The 16,553-nt window shown below is 41.0% G+C and overlaps 1 protein-coding gene across 7 annotated transcripts in view; it reads right to left on the bottom strand.

Annotated features, from left to right (window-relative positions):
• Positions 1-16,553, bottom strand: part of RAPGEF6 (Rap guanine nucleotide exchange factor 6) — a 132,485-nt gene that overhangs the window by 11,189 nt on the left and 104,743 nt on the right. For 5 of the 7 annotated variants that reach the window (XM_042790068.1, XM_042790070.1, XM_042790064.1 and 2 more), the window contains 7 exons: positions 16,140-16,263; positions 13,751-13,774; positions 10,899-11,119; positions 8,351-8,542; positions 6,778-6,912; positions 5,275-5,388; positions 767-992 (listed from right to left, as the gene is read on the bottom strand). In XM_042790068.1, the coding sequence (XP_042646002.1) occupies positions 767-992; positions 5,275-5,388; positions 6,778-6,912; positions 8,351-8,542; positions 10,899-11,119; positions 13,751-13,774; positions 16,140-16,263 (1,036 nt within the window). The remainder of the gene's footprint in view (positions 1-766; positions 993-5,274; positions 5,389-6,777; positions 6,913-8,350; positions 8,543-10,898; positions 11,120-13,750; positions 13,775-16,139; positions 16,264-16,553) is intronic. The other 2 variants (XM_042790066.1, XM_042790067.1) reach the window with 1 other exon arrangement.

Genomic DNA, 16,553 nt, shown 5'->3' with positions numbered 1-16,553 from the left:
AGCATACACTAACAAGCTTTCTTACAGGGGGAGAAAACACCACAGAATACTGGTGTATTATAATCATTTTTACAGAAACAACATGCAGCTCTTCATAGAGTTCAATCATAAAAACCTTATATTGCTTTAGAGATGAGCCATAAAAATTAGTAAGAAGCAACTTAATTGACTTGGATCCACAACATCTAAGAACAGAATATGCTATTCCCAAGAAATCCTTAAATGCTATGGATCAAGGCTTAGCATCTAGTAAAACGAAATATAAAAGTTCAAAGCAATATCTCGGGATGAGTTCTCACTGCACTAAAGTAACAAGACCTCACGTGTGGAAACTCTGAGGAAGACAGTGACAGAAAGCTTCCAGTCTGCCTAAGCAACAAACGATAATAATGAAAATCCTTAAAACCCACATTAGAGTATGTTAAGTAACTGGCACTGGTGACTCAGAAAGAACTGATAATATCCTGTTCCTGTTCTGCTGTCTCTCCCCACTACACTGATTTGTTAAGTATCATCCCAGCTTTTAACACATGCACAGTCTCTTGCAGGAGACGTCCATCTGAACCCCACCGATGGGAAGAAGCTGTTGTACACCCAAGTAATATTCTAAGTATTACACGCTCTTCCCCTGCAGAGCAGCCAGTACTGGAGCTTCTAGCAAGAGCTTAATTCCCACAGTACAGTGCATAACTGTGCCCTGAGCAAAGCTTTGTTACCTTTTCTAACACCAGGACACCAAGCACAACCAAACCCAGTTGTGTCTTACCCTGGGCACGGCTGGCCGTAATCAGCCAGCGGCTGAGGATGTTCTTTTCTCTCTGCTCCCCCCGAATCCACCACAATGAGAGACTGGGACAAACTCCTCTCGTCCTGCAGCGCTGCTGACATCGAGTCCACTGAGCAGTTGCTCACAATGCTGGACCGGGATGAAATCTCACTGTGACTGGAGTCTGAGAAGTTATCAGATTTAGTGGAAGGTATGAGGGCATAGCCTAAAGGGGAGGAGACAAGAACATCTTGGTCAAAGAGCAATTTGAATTTACTAGGCATGACAACGAAGTATTGACACACACATTTCAGCAACGGCATTTACAAGAAAAAACAGTCAAACCCTGCTTACACCCAACCAGCCCACTGAAGTTTTTAGGGTACTAAAGCTTTTAGCACCTGTCAGCATCTAACATTGTGATTTATTAATGCAAGTCTGGTGACACCAACAACCTACCTGCAATGCCACTACGCTCCAGACCAGAAGGTTAAACCTACATAAACAGCATCAACAATTGCAGCATGAATAGTGGGTGGATAGACTGGGTCCTTCCAATTTTGCAAGCGCCGAGTCCTCCAGTGTAAATGCAGCGCATTTCCCACTATCCCTCTGCCCTACTGTTGTGTGAGACTCAAAAAAGGATTTTGGCAGTGGATGAGGAGATGCTGACTGAGGTAAAAGCCAGCTATTAGCACTCTGGGACTAGCCATATGGTCCATTTCAGTTTTATAATCTGCTCCAAAATTAACAGAGAAGGAAGCAAAAGCGGGAAATACAACTTTGGCAGGAGCTGGACCAGACACCAGTGTTGCTCCTGAAGAAGGGAAACAGCTGGAGATCTCACCAGTTACAGAGTAAAATACATAGTATGTTTTTCTGCTTGGCTTATCCTTGTACTCAAATAACTTCTTTCAAATACAAATAATGTATATAGCCCCATATATCCAACACCTCCTCTTCCTTGTACGTGGAATGAACATAAAAGAGACCACTACTGAGGACTTCCATGGGCTCTGGCTACATATATCCTGTAGACACCTCTGCTGGTACAGCTAAAGTGATTCCAGATGGGCTACCTGTCCCCACACTGGGTAAGAAAAAGCCCTTAGTATGGACAACTTGCCTAAATAATTTATTTTGATGATCTCAGAGAATCAGGGAATGAATTGAAATGAACGGAACTGGGCAAAGTGCATCTGGGCTGGTCTGAGGGAGATCACACTCAGGGCCTTCAGGTTTAGTGACTGGTCTTCCTCAACACAGGGCAACCTAAAAGTTGAACCATGTATCCGAGAGCACTCCCTGAATGTTTCCTGAACATGGGCAAGCTTGGGGCCATGATGAATTCCCCAGGGAGCTTGTTCCAGGGCTTGACTGGCCCCTCAGTGAAGAACTTTTTCCCTAATACTCAGTCTGAACTTCCAGCTTTAAGACATTTCCCAGGCATCTTATCACCAGACACCAGAGAGATCAGCACTTCCCTCTCCAGTGCCCCTCGTGAGGAAGCTGTCGGCAGCGATGGAGGCATCCTTCAGCCTCCTCTGCTCTAAGCTGAACGGATCAAGTGAGCTCAGCCGCTGCTCGTAAGTCATGGCCCCTAGTGCTCTCACCATCCCTGCTGCCCTCGTTCAGACACATTCCAACATTTTTATATCCTCCTTCTATTGCGAAGCCCAAACCTGCACACAGCACCCAAGGCGATGCCGCATCAATGATGAATATAGCGAGACAATCTCTTCTTTTGACGGGCTCACTATATGTCCAGAATTACACCATCCCAGGTGCCGAATCTGTCATTTGTTCTTGTTGTATTTCATAGAGTTGGTGACTGCTCAGTACTTTCATCTATCATGATCTCTCTCTAAGGCCTCTCTACCCTGGAAGGAATCAACGGCTCCTCCTAATTCAGCACTGTTGGCAAACTTACTTGTGTGCACTCAAGTCCCTGTGTCCAAGTCATCGATAAAAACATACTGAAGAGCGCTGGCCCTAAAATTGAGTCCTGGGGAGCACCACTAGTGACTGGCCGCCAGCCAGGTGGTACCCCATTTACTACAGCTCCTTGGGACCAACCCTTCAAGCCAACCGTTCACCCACAGTATTGCGTACATGCTGAGACGTTTTGTCCAGAAGGATACTGTGAGAGACAGTATCAAAAGCTTTGCTAAAATCCTAAACACCCACTTTTGCTGCCTTCCCTTCACCTTCGAGGCAGGTAAGCTTGTCTTAAAAGGATATTAAGTTAGTAAGGCATGACCTTCCCTTCATGAACCCACGCTGGCTTTGACTCATGACCACACTGTAACTCCCAGAATAATCTCCATCACTTTAGCTGGCACTGAATTGAGACTGGTAGGCTTATCATTACCAGGGTCTTACTTTTTTGTCTTCCTTGAAAACTGGAACAACATTTTCCAGCTTCCAGTTGGCTGGGACCTCCTCCAGAGTCCCAAGATCATTGATACATAACAGAGAGGTCTAGCAATAACATCAGTTGACTATTTCTGTACCCTGGGATGAATCCCATCAGACCCCATAGACTTATGTGCCTTCAGTTGCAGCAGCAAATTTAGGATGTTCAGGTTTCAAGCTCTCTGGAATATTCACCTCCTTAGTTAAGTCCATGCACCATCTTATGGGCAGACCAAAGCTCATTCTCTTGTGCCGTCAGGAAAAAAAAAAAAAAAAAAAAAATCAGGAGGTATCTGTTAAATTGGTTTCGGTTTGTTTTTTTTTTTTTAATTAAAAAAACCTAAACAGTTTGCCTCCAATACTCTCTGGCCCACAGCTGTGGTTTGTTCCCCTTTATGAGGGCAAAAGGTCTTAGATAAATAACTGTGGTGTTGGTTTGGGTTTTTTTTTAAATTTAATTTTTTTTCTTCTTTATGTCCTCAGTGAGTTCCTCTGCTGTAAATCCTCTGCACATCAGGAAATATACCCCTGTCTTAACTAGGAGAAACCAGCCTATGATATGCCTTACATTATGTGCATAAAATTACAAAATTAGAACCTTTATTTGAAAATACTGGATCATCAACTGCTTCATGTATAGGTAAACAAGCATCTGTAAATTAATGAAAACATGGTCTTTCTTTACAGGAGACCATACTAATATACTGTTGACACAGTCCTCTGACAAGCATTTTTTCCAAATTCCTGCCAATCACTTGATTTCTCACTTAATTTCTACCTACGTGTGCCCTTGAGCTGCACTGCCATATTTACATCAATTAGGTGAAAATGTGAAATCACCAGGCAATGTAAAAGCCGTGCCAGCGATACACACAATGTGATACAGAAGACTGATGCCCTTAAATCCGTAAAAATACAGAAGTCATATAAAACTGCATCTAGAGCCACTGGTGTACATGCCACTGAGCATACAGCTCATCATCTGAGAGACTTCACAGCTTGATTATTGCTGTAAGATTTTAAGAACAAATATGAGCATTAAATATTAATATTACCAAACTAAAAGACTGAACCTTATGAATGAAAAAAACCTGTATTTAAGACCAGCATTTTTAAGATTAAATTTCCGTTTCCTTTGACAATAATTAATGCCTCATGTTTTTTACTCTAATGAACTCCTTAAAATTAACACAACTGTACTGCAGTAACAAATGTTCTCACAGTACACCTTAATTTTAAGACACTCTTCTTCAAGAACCTCAAAGATCTGGTGAACAAAGGGACTCCTCTTCATTAAACACTCTCTGAAAGCTGAGTCATTAAATAACAGGACACACACATAAACAGACTAAACGCAAGTCTTCGCTGGGCTGAAAAGGTCAGCAGAAGATGTGACCGATGCAAATTCACACTCACACTTGAAGTGAGCCCTCAATTTACATCCTATGAGGGACTATCTAGAGTCTAATTAAGAGTGTAGCAGAACTTACTGTTTCATTGGCATTTGCGAAACACTAAGTAACAGAACTGTCACGGTACCTGTTCCTTGATTTTATAAACTTCACATTATTGTCTTCACTGAACTGTAAGGGTGATTAGCTACAAATAACTGACACAAATATCTGGAAGGGAAGCACATTAAACAGCTTAAACATGTAAATGAATACTGCTAAAATAACTCAGATAATATCGGTGTATCTGACACAAAGTGGACATCATAGTCTTTCTTCTAAAAATACATCATATAGTCTTCCTCCTCCTTCTAGACTTCATGCATAGGCAGTAGGATGTCCACAGATTGCTGTTGCTATAGATACTTGCTGTACTCAGAGTATCACTGTCTTTCTCCTTTTGGTTTTCACTCCCTTCTGAGGCTTCAATGTGCTCTGCTTCCCTTTTTGCAGTAAAAGCTGTTCTTTCCCTGGAGAAGCTTCTTTCCCTAAGTCTTTTAAACCGGGGTCCCTTCGTTCTCCTGTGCTCATGCTCAGCTTCTGCCTTTTCACTCTCATCCTCCCTTTCACCATCTGCACTTATGCCAGCACTGTCTCTTGCGTTGACAATCATCCAAATTTTCTTTTGTAAATAAGCCCCACCTATTCCGTAGCTGCGCTGTCCACTGTTTTTGTTGCTGGTTTCACTGGCAAGTGATGAGGAAGAGCCAGAGAGATTCATTTGACTGCAGTTATCCGACCTTTGGATGTTACCAGCTACGATAAAGAACACACAGGCAGAGCTTGATATGTGATGAGATAAATAACAGCAAAAATAACAACCCGATTTTAAAAGCTTTTTTCTTCAATCCTATTTGCGTATCACTTGGGTATAGCTCAAAAGAAAATGACATCTAAGATTAAGTGGAATGTGTTCATGCCTAAAATTATGTCTTTCCGTTGTCTGTGAAGCACCTAATTTTAGTTCAATGAGCTGTTAGAACTACACATACAACAGGGTATGGCTCACCTCAATCAAATACGCTAAAAATATACTGAAAGCAAGTTGAATTAATGAAATAATCCTAAAGAAACAAAACATTATTTTCAAAGAAGCACATTAAAGTTAACAAAAATAACATGTTTGTAAGCGATGCTCAAAAATCTCAGTGGAGCTTGGTTTGGCAACCCAAGTAATCAAGCTTCTTATACCCACGCTGTGTTTAAGTAAAATAAGTGGCATTCTCCTAGAGGAAGCAGTATCTTGTGAGGGCAGAAGTGGATGGACCAGCATGACCTCCCACTGAAAAGGGTGAGAAGATGCAGCAAATCACCATGCCATGCCATGCTAATCCAGTGCCTTTGGGCTGTCCGTGAGTCAAAAGCAGCACAGAAGGGAGGGAGAAATGCCTTACACCATTCAACACTGACCACACTGGCTGACTACAAAGTGGTGCTAAGAGATTTCAAATCAATTCCCATCCAAGGTTGACTAATGATGAAGTGATGCAGGTCTTTAAAGACGAAGACGTCAAAAATAAAGGGATTCTCAGGGCCTCATGATAGACAGGGATGTATACAAAGCCCTGTGCACAAGAACAAAAAATATGAACAGCGACTTGAGGATTTAGATGGATGCACTACTGCTGCAGCTATCAAAATCATCTGTTCTGGAGAACTGTGACAGCATTTTATCTCCAGTTCCATCTAATCACCTCATAACCCAGCTACCCTAGGCAAAAACATAAGTTGTCTCAACAGCCGCAATTTCTCTGCAACACCGAATGTCTTCAAGAAATCCCCAGGTTTGTGAATCCCATTCATGTACACGGCCACCTAAATCTGAACTGATTCACTGGCAGGTGTCAGCACTTAAGGTCTATTGGGAATTCCGTCAGAAGCACTTAACCAATTTTTAAGAAAACAATTGCTCCCTTTTGTAAATAGTAGGTGGCTTCTCAGGACAAAACATTGAAAAACTATGTCCATTCATAGAAAGACACAACTCTCTTCTTGACCTGAAGATTCTAAACTACTATTTCTCTTACGTGTCATTGCCAGCAAACATTCCTGCCACTGCCCACCCTGGTTTTAGTACAAGAGAGGCATGAGCTCCTGAGAGGGATGCCAACGTGCGCGCTGTGAACGTTCCCACAGCACACGTACCTTTGCGAGGAGAGCCCTGTGGAGAAGCAGGTGGGCTGGAGTGCAAAGAAGATGCCATGGACATAGTGTCATCTGTTTGTTTCTTACTACTTACTTCCTCAGTCAAGCTTAATGACTTCTGTGGGGAGCCTGTACCTACAAAAACAATGGAATCATTTACTGCATGTTATTCTTCTTTCAGGTTTAAACTACATGTAAGCACCATGTTGAACAACCACTGGAGTAATTCGGCAAAGAGAGGAGCAGATGCTCAGCTGAATTCTGCATGTGGAGGCAGTCCCCATTTCAAATTTAGATCAGAACAGCAGTGGTCACCGTTACTGCTGGCTGCTCATCTGAAGTGTGTTGAAACACCCAGGTCATCACTGGAACCATCGCAACAGACACACTGGCTGTGGTTTTGGCAAAGGACTAAAAAACATGTAATATATAAAGCTCGGAGGAAACTCTTGCCCGTGACAGAGTTAAAAACAATCTGCGTCACAGCCAACAAGTCCGTTCAAGATCATCACAATCAGGAATTCTCAAATCAGCACTCACGGGCACTATGGACAATTTAGCAAGTTTAGCAAAACCCGGGTGCCACTGTACTTCGCAAACCGATGATCTGGTATTTCATGTTCCCTATCAGACAGGAGGACAGTGATGAGGAGCTCATTTAAGTTCTCAATAGCTCGTTAGATGAACACTGAACACTTAACACATGGGAATGAAGAAACACCTTCCAGCAAAGCTGGAACCTATCAAGTCGGACAGGCTTTTAAGAGAAGACTTGAAATGAATTCTAACTGGAAACACTATTTTATATGCTGCAATACCCTGTTTTCTGAAGCTATTTTAACAGATACACAGGCTCGATGTATCACAGAATAATGTCATATCATTTACTGACTGCAACTAACTTTATTTAATAACCCACAATTGTAGCTTTCAAATGATACAACAGTTATGCAAACAGGTCAAACACATTGTAATACGTAAAACTGCTTTGCAACTAGCAAATTTAGAGGCAGAAAAAAATTGATGCTCACTAGGAGCAACTAATAATGTAAGTTGCTCCATTTGACAATAATGTTGTTATAATGGTGTTCCAGAGGTTAAAATATTTAATGCCTGTGATTTGTTTCAATGATTTGGCCTAAATATATTATACTTCATGAAAAGAAACAAGTAATGTTGTTCTACTCCGTTTGCGCAAGATCCCTTTAGAATGCAGAAATACACAGTAAAAGACAACACAGTCCATCTGATCTGTTCAACAGAGAGACATTAAGATCACTTTAGTTAAAATATGTTCTTTAGTTCAAGGAAAAAAAAGTGACAAAGCAAGAGTGTATTTGGAGACAGCACCTTGCCATTAGCTGTTTTAAGAAAAGTTATCAAAGACTGTTCAAATGACTAAGTAAACGGCACGCCCTCTTGAAAAATAGTAGTATGCTTTAGCTATTTTCAAGTGAATGAAGTCAATGAAGAATATCAGCATCTCAAATAAACCACCCAGCTGCAAACGGCTCCTCCCTCTTATGTACTTCATTTATAAAACTCTCCAGACAGGTCAACTGTAGATACTCACTGAATGTGACATGATCCTTTGTCAGTCCCTTTTTCCTACTGGGGTATAAATTCACAGTTGGAACCTGAAGAACTTGACTCATCCTGTTTTGTTGATGCTGATGGGCTTTTGTGGTTTGGCCAATTGATCTCATGGGTACTGGTGACATTTCTGAGGATTTCGCTCCTCTTCTCTCACTTAAATTCTTTGTCACTGTTATGGAAAAATTGCATATAAATATCTTGCACTTAGAATTGCAGGATTATTCTAGTCATTTTGTGTACAACCATCCAGACAAAGCAACCACGGTACAAAGCAGATAAAGCAAACTTGAAAGCATTTCTATTCCAAACACATCTATCTCGTTACTCTAAAGAGGCTGCTACGTGACACGACATTAAAAAAACGAAACTCTTTAAAGTATCACAGAGGTACTCCATCAAAAGTCAAAAAATGTGTTTCATTTCTAAATTCTAAAAAATTCTGAAGTTTGAATTGTAGATGTTTGTACATGAGATGCAAAAGCATAACAGCACCTCCTTCAAAATCAGGTAATGCCACCGAAGGAACGGTCGGTTTGCAATTGGCATCAAACCTTTCACTAGGTGGCACAATTGATTTAAAACACAGGGTGCTGATTCGGTTCCTACATTAATCACACAGCAATTAATAAACTCTGAAGTTAAGGCCATCTGACTTCCCCTTGAATTCCCTTGGAAAAGTCTGGATTGCAGCATTCCTGCTGCTCATTCCTTCTGCAAGCGAGGCCAGGAGAATCTTACTACTGAGACTGGGGAGATGTATCTCCTACGTTTCTGGATATGTGCAAAAAAACCTGCCTGCACAAAACCCATCTGCAAAACCACGTACCAGGCTCCCCGGCTCAAAGCTACTTGGTCAAAATCTAAATGTGGGCAAACGCACCAAGCACAGAGAAATTCCCCTGGGCGTGGTTCAGCGCTCCCACTCCTCCCACTAACACCCACCAGGAGCCCGGCAGCTCCCACGCCTCCGCATCGCTGCCCCATCTTTTCTGTTGGCTCTGCAAACTAGGAGTATAATCTCAACCAGATCAATTACCTGGGGTTTTGGGGCTTTTTCCCCAGTTTTGAAAAATATGTACTTTAATAGTATGCCACTCTACGATATAGGCACTTAACCTTCATTTTCCCTTTTTGAATTTCAAGAAAAAAAAAGGACTTGATGTGCTTAACGACATGCAGTAAACCGGTCAGTATATATTCCCTATTTTTACTTCCAAATATCTGTGGCTAGCACTGTGCAAACAAGATCACGTGAATTACTTAAAACAATTGAAAAACAACCTCCCTAACATTTACGTTTGTCTCCTGGGCACAGTATGGCCACCCATTAGGTTTGCACATAGATCATCTATCAAGAGTTAATCCTGACATGATTTAATTTATTGTTTGGGCAGGGGCAGGGGTGTACAGCATAAACCCCATAGTGGTGTTACCTCGAAGTAGAAGCATTCTGTGCTATTACACATCTGGCTGAGCACGGCACAGGCTAGCAGTTTACAATGCTGTGGGTATTTCTGTGCAGAACTACTTGTGATTTCTAGTGACCTCAGGCACAAGGCCAATGTGATACACAGAATTCGACGTTTTTAAAGAGAGAGTCATTTCCAGGATTCCTACATTAGTGCTATTTAAAAGGAAATGTTAAGAAAAAGTCGCATAGGAAAGCACCTTGGGAAATACCAAGGATATTCATTCTTAATACTGAATAATGGAAAAGGCTTAAAATTTTATCTTCAAGATGCCATCTCCCAATCATGCTTTAAACTTACCTCGCCAGAGACAAAATGGTATTTGAGGACAAAAAGAAGTCTTAAAATGCTGCATTTGGACAATGGACAAGTGCAAAACAGTATTTTGATTAGCCAGGTTGCTACTCTTCCGTTTTGAAACAAGCCTACCTTTCAAGCAAGTGAAAATTTCTAAGGATCAAAGTAAAACACAATCACCATTTCTCATTTGTAAATAAAAATTTACTGAACTACGTGAGACAGTTGCACAGGAGTTCAAATAATGGAAACTGTCCTGCTGTAGCCCTCAATTTTTGACTGTCAAGCCACGTCAATCCCATCAGTCAATATTGACCTAACTTCTCCTTCTCAACAATCTTCATTTATTCTAAGATGTAATCCATTGCAGTTTCTATATTGATTTTGTCTCTTTTCATTTTCTTGCTGTTCATATGGTAAATGTTACTTTTATCCTTCCTAATTCTGTACAAGGACAGCAGGGCAAGAATAGAGCTAATGTACTATCGAATTTCCTTCCAGACTGATGAAAAGACACACAGTTTAAGAACTAAAGGTCAAAACAGAAAACATCACTGAAGTTTTCTGAGCTCAACCAAGATCTGAAGATAAATGCTGGCTAGCTGAAACCGTTAGTACATGAGTTGACAAACAAGCACTTACTAGAGTATTTTTTCTTGAAGGGAGAAGAAAAAGATCTTAAATGAGTATTTCTAGGGAAGGAACAAGATTTTTATAGATTTCACAGATCATGCCACCATTCTGGATCGCTGTACTTACGAGTGCTATATGCAGGCTCACACTGAAGTGACAATATTTGGATTTTTTCTTCGTCTGTCTCTACATTCAGGTTGGACAAGTACTGCTTCACCTTCCTCGCCATCTGGGCATCCTCGTACAGCTTCTTGGCATTCAGAAGTGAGCTGCGTCGGGCACGTTTTTTGTGAGCGCCTCCCTGTACATCCAGCATGTTCGAGTTTGTGCTGCCCTGGCTCAGAGATCTACAAAAGAAAAGAGCAAAACCGTAAATTTTTAGTTCTCAACCGCAACGAGGAGTTACAGTATCACAGGCCAAAAGCAGATTAATACCAATAATCTTCAGTTAGGGCTAGTGCATGCTGATGCAAATGAGTTAAAAAGATGAACAGCATTAAAACAACGCTCATCTTGAAATATTCTGGTAAATTGACAGCAGCAATTTGAGTCCAGAAAAGGATTGCATATGAAAGTGTGGAGCTAGCAAGAATGAGGCACAATGCTGCCTACAGTACCCAGTTAGCTCTGCTAATGAATCGCAGTCTTGTGCTGCAAAACCCACACGATTTCAACTGCAGACTGTAAGAGCAAATAAACTTGATAACTTTGTTCATTTAAGGCATCTGGTACCCTCTGTTTGCATCAGGCTTACAACAGAAACTTCCTGCAAGTCAGCCGAGTACAGAAGTGAGTAGCTGGTGTAATCCTCTTAGAAAACTGAGCTTCTGACAATGTTTAAACTAAGGGAAAAGTTACGTTAAATAGGCAAAGTACATTACATTACACACTTAACTTCTTTCTCAAATTAAGTAAAAACATTCACAGAAGAGCAGCTCATTAAAAAAAATGTATCCCACCAGAGGTCAGAGGAAGGCAGCGATAATATACATCTGCCCTGACTTGCATCTATGAAAGGCGACGTTCCTCAGAGCTCCTAATTTTGAGCTGCCAACTCTAACAGCAACTGAAGCAAAACCAAATAATTCCCAAATGGTTCATGTGCACCAGTTACTCTCCCTGACAGTCACTTCTATTCACACTGAATCAGCGACCAGCCAACTGATCTTGGCATAGTTCAAATATACACATCACCTCTGTTTTAGCTGTCAAAAGTCCTATGGCCACACCAGTCCTTATGCATTTTTTAAAAAATGGAGATCACAGTATACAGTACATGTAAATTCTAACAGAAGTGTCAATAAAGTTGTTTAAAGTTGTTTGTTCGTGGGGTTTTTTAAACATCCAGAGGAATAACTTTATTTTAAAAGGCCAAATTATTTGTGAAGATGTTTATCAAAGATCTTGGGTGCATTTACAGAATCGCTAATGGAAGAATAAACTATCTCCAGCACAAAAGAGCCATAGCAGCTAAAAGAGTCAGAATGAAACATATTGTTTGAGGAAGTCTAAGGAATCAAGCACACTGATCTTAAAAAATAAGAAATGGTGCAAAACAGTTGACTGTAATATTCTGAAAGATAATCTAAGAGAAAATGTAAGCTTGAAAACTGGCAGAAAGCTATAGCTTAATTAAATACAAAAGTAAGGCTATTACAGACAAAGAGCAGCAAAAGGCACGATAGACTGTTCACATCTATTCAAAGCAAGAGGGCACTCCTATTTCCTACGGGTGAGAACAAAACTAATATCTATTATATAATGAAACAGGAAGCTACATTCTGTTTATTTTTAATGATATAAATATTTTACTGCTTATGTACACACTGCTTTTCTTTTAAGTCTGGACTTGACTTTTTAAGGCAATTTAATTCAATTTCCTTTAAAAACGATCCTTCCTTATTCACTTGTGTTCTCAGTAATCCCGAGGGTCAGAAACACGGGTGGCCCCAGCGGGGGCCTCGGCGAGCGGTTATTACTGAGCGCCCAAGGCTGCCAGCCCAGCCCTCCTGCACCACGGGCACCCACGCGATGCTGAGCTCCCATCGGGGACCAGCACCCAAACCTGCTCTCCCCCGTTTGGCTGGCAGTGCCCCTGTCCCCAGCGCTGCTGGCGGGGGTAAAGCCGATCCCTGTGCCTCCCGTTGCCGCGCCAGGCTTCCTCTGCGACTCGCAAAGCGGCTGCGGGGAGGGAAAAGTTTCTGCCTCCGTCCTCTACGTGAAACGCCGACCCGCGAACGTGCGGCTGGCTTTACACCAGGTGCCCACGGGATGGAAAGAAGCAGAGTTCCAGAGGGCAAAGGCACGTAGGCTCAGGTACACGGGTAGGTCACGGGCAAAAATACACGCAGGAACACGTAAAATATGTGTCATCTGAAAATCCCTGCCGGGTGTCACAGGCAGGAAGCTCAGCGGCCAAGCGTCGTGCTCTAATCAGTACTCATTTCACTGGTCAGCCCTTGCACAAGCAAGACTCCCAGTGGAATCAGTGAGGATTTTGGTGTATGAAATGCGAGACACATTTTGAATATAGACTAAGAATACATACACTGGAGCTTCAACTCAGACTTCAGGGGGGGAGATTACTATACCATTATCATATATAATATTCCAGAATTCAATGTGTCCGTAGAGTTTAAAATGCAGAATGGCTTACATTTTTCTGTTACATGTTAAAAAGCAAATTATTTATTTCCCAAAATAGTTCCCCTTCCAATATAACTGCAGGGCAGGGGGGGTTTTTATGCATAAAGCCAAAACTCAAACATCTTCTCTAGTACACAAAAGCAACTCAGAACTTTTATAGCTGCAGTATAACGTTGACTGTAACCCCCTACTCCTGTTTTCCAAAAAATATGTATTGCAGGGTTAATAAAATGCATGCTGTATTTCAGATGCATGCACTAACGAGGAGGATGCAGTATGTTAAGAGTTGCATAATCTTTATTTATCTTAGTTGCATTCATCTCTACACTTACCCCAAACTTCTCCACCTCTTCTTCCTGTAAGCAAGAGCCATATACATTGAAGCATGTATTTGAACAGAAAAGCACAGGAAAAAAATAAAACAGTTGAGAGTCAGGAAGAAAGATGTAGACAGGAAAGAACAGAAAAGAAAAAATTTCTGTACAGCAAAATTCTTCTCAAACAATAACACAATGTTTTAATGGAATGCAAGGGCAAGACTTGCTCAAATACTTTAATATGGAAGAACATCTATCAGTTTTTTGTTTATTTTATGTTTAACCTATGAATTTTAAAACCAAACCTGCATCAGATTTTCTTGCGAAGTATTTCCCATAAGTCAAATTCAATTTTGATGGAGTGAGCGAAAAATGTTTAACTCACTCATACTGCAGAAAGTGTGATTAAATTAATTTATTCTTTGCATTAGGACTGCAGTAGGCGTATGAGAAATCATCATCAGTATTCAAGTTTATGGTGCTGTTTTCTCTTGATTGCTTGCTGGAAAACAAGCTAGTTGCCAAATATACACTGAAAAACTAGATGCTCTATATAAATCGGTAATGAACTTGCTAGCAAGTCTCATGTTACTGCTAACAAACATCTTTTCTTGTTCATTTTTAATCTTCAAAAGCAATTATTGGTGCTTCACAACACAAACTGATAGATCAAACACCAGAGGCAATGAAAATGAATATAAATGATGTGAAAACATGGAATTATTTTCTTTTAATCTTTGGCACTACCTTTAATATTAGATGCCTAAGCATTTTGTGTCAGTGTGCATAATTTAAATTATGGTCATTAAAATGCATTCTGTAATTCTGAAAAACATACTAAAGGTAACTATTTACTATAAAACTCATTTAATGACTAGACTTCATTAGGTCTTAGAAAGCGCACAGGGCATCAGGGAAATTTATTTATAGACTGATTTCATCTGTGAATGCTGAGGTTTCTAAAAAGCAATCATAACTTATCAGTAAGTAGCTTTATAACTTTATGTTGCACAGGAAATTTTTCTAATTCAAATCCAACAGGATGAAGGTGAATCCCCACTTTGAGACGAACCCATCTTTAAACAACACTAACCAGGGATCTGTTATTTTTGCCTCAAACTTCGACTGGACCAATTTATGTTTCCCGAGAGTCAGCCTTGAAAACAAAAACCAGACAGGATTCATGTTTGTCTGTGAATCCTGACTGCTGGAAGAGCACAGGGAACCCGATCTCCATGCTCGTACAGACGCTACGCCTCCTTGCATACGCTATTTCCTTCCACTGCACGGATGTAACTGAATTCATAAATTGAAGACAGTTCCAATTCTCCCGAATTTCACGAGGGTTTGTACAAAGCTCACTTCCCCCAACAACTGCCCACTGAGCTCCCTCTGCGTTCTGCTCGCTCCAGGGTGCTCAGAGCTCCAGTGCCGGCCGTACGCCACGCGTAACGGATGACTCAGAAGGCTATTCTGGCATTTTTTGAAGTAGAAATCGTGTAGTGATTCAGCACAGGACGTCACCTTGTCGCCAACTCCCCACCTGAGCAGCATCCTGAAGGGTTTTGTCTGGCCCGTGAGCTCGGGAGGCAAACTAACTGTGCAAGGACAGAGCACCATCCCGCTTCCCAGCGGGGACATTCAGGGACCCGGGCCCTGCGCGGACACAGCGGGCTCACCGCGGCGTTTAGTCCAGCCGTGGGAAGCAGGCAGATGCAGGACATTTTTTAGTTCCACTAAATATAATCTGGAACTAATCAGCACCAGATTAGAAGTCACGATGCTTTTATTCTGCAGTTTGTTAATACACAGCCTGATGATATTATGCATCAGAAAAAAAGAAAACAAAACAATAACCAAAAAAATCCAAGAAAACACCCTCCACCTGCTTACAGCCTAAATATATCAAACATTATGTAGGTGGAGCAAGCTGTGTTTAGAACAAACGAAAAAATATTTTGTTTGTTTTTAATATGTTACCAGCGGAGTTTTGTTTTGAAGCAGTATTTCAGATTTATACATGGGAGATTTGGGTGCTTTTTATATATATATACACACATATATATATGTGTGTGTGTACATATATATATATGATTTCCTCCCTAATATTACACCTCTCCCAAGACTCTACTAATACTAGCATTTTATTTAGCAAAAATAAGCATGGTTAAAATTAGAAACTATTCTTTGTTTTTTAAAGACAACAGATTAGTTTGGTCATCATTAAAAGCCGGTCTTGGAAGCACCAACTCTACTGCCATAATTTAATAAAGATTGTGGTTCTGACGGTGAATGTCCATGGTAAATTACACGATGAAATATTAACGTAGTGATGCACACACAAACCCAGATCCCTACCCACTCCGAGACACCTTCAATCCTACTGTCTTTCTAAATTGCACACCTTTGTCTGAACATTACAGCCGGATCCATGTTTGCTGAGGTCATTCTGACAACTTGGCGAATTTCTTTGGCAATCATTCTCAGTTTCTCAAAATTCACCAGGCCATCCACTTTAGAATCATTTCCTGCATAATTGAAACACACACACGTGAAAAAAAGAGACTAAGAAATACCTTTTTAATGGGCAATGTGTTTCTAAGTCCCCCACATTACCCTTCCTCCCTCCCTGTCCCTCCATCAGCAAAACTGCTTTTATCAAAATAGCAAGAAAACAGGAAACTCTGGCAAAACACAAATGACAATCAGGCCCACTCAGCATTGCTCTTGTTAATCTATTTCTAAAGTAACAAGTACTAGTAGGAGGAAAAAGGAGTAAGTGAACTATGCCCAAATTCACTGGCATAGATGTTAAAGT

Source organism: Tyto alba, unplaced genomic scaffold (assembly GCF_018691265.1).
Source record: "Tyto alba isolate M040663 unplaced genomic scaffold, T.alba_DEE_v4.0 Super-Scaffold_17, whole genome shotgun sequence".
Classification (NCBI taxonomy): domain Eukaryota; kingdom Metazoa; phylum Chordata; class Aves; order Strigiformes; family Tytonidae; genus Tyto; species Tyto alba.
This window is presented reverse-complemented; position numbering and strand designations above follow the sequence as displayed.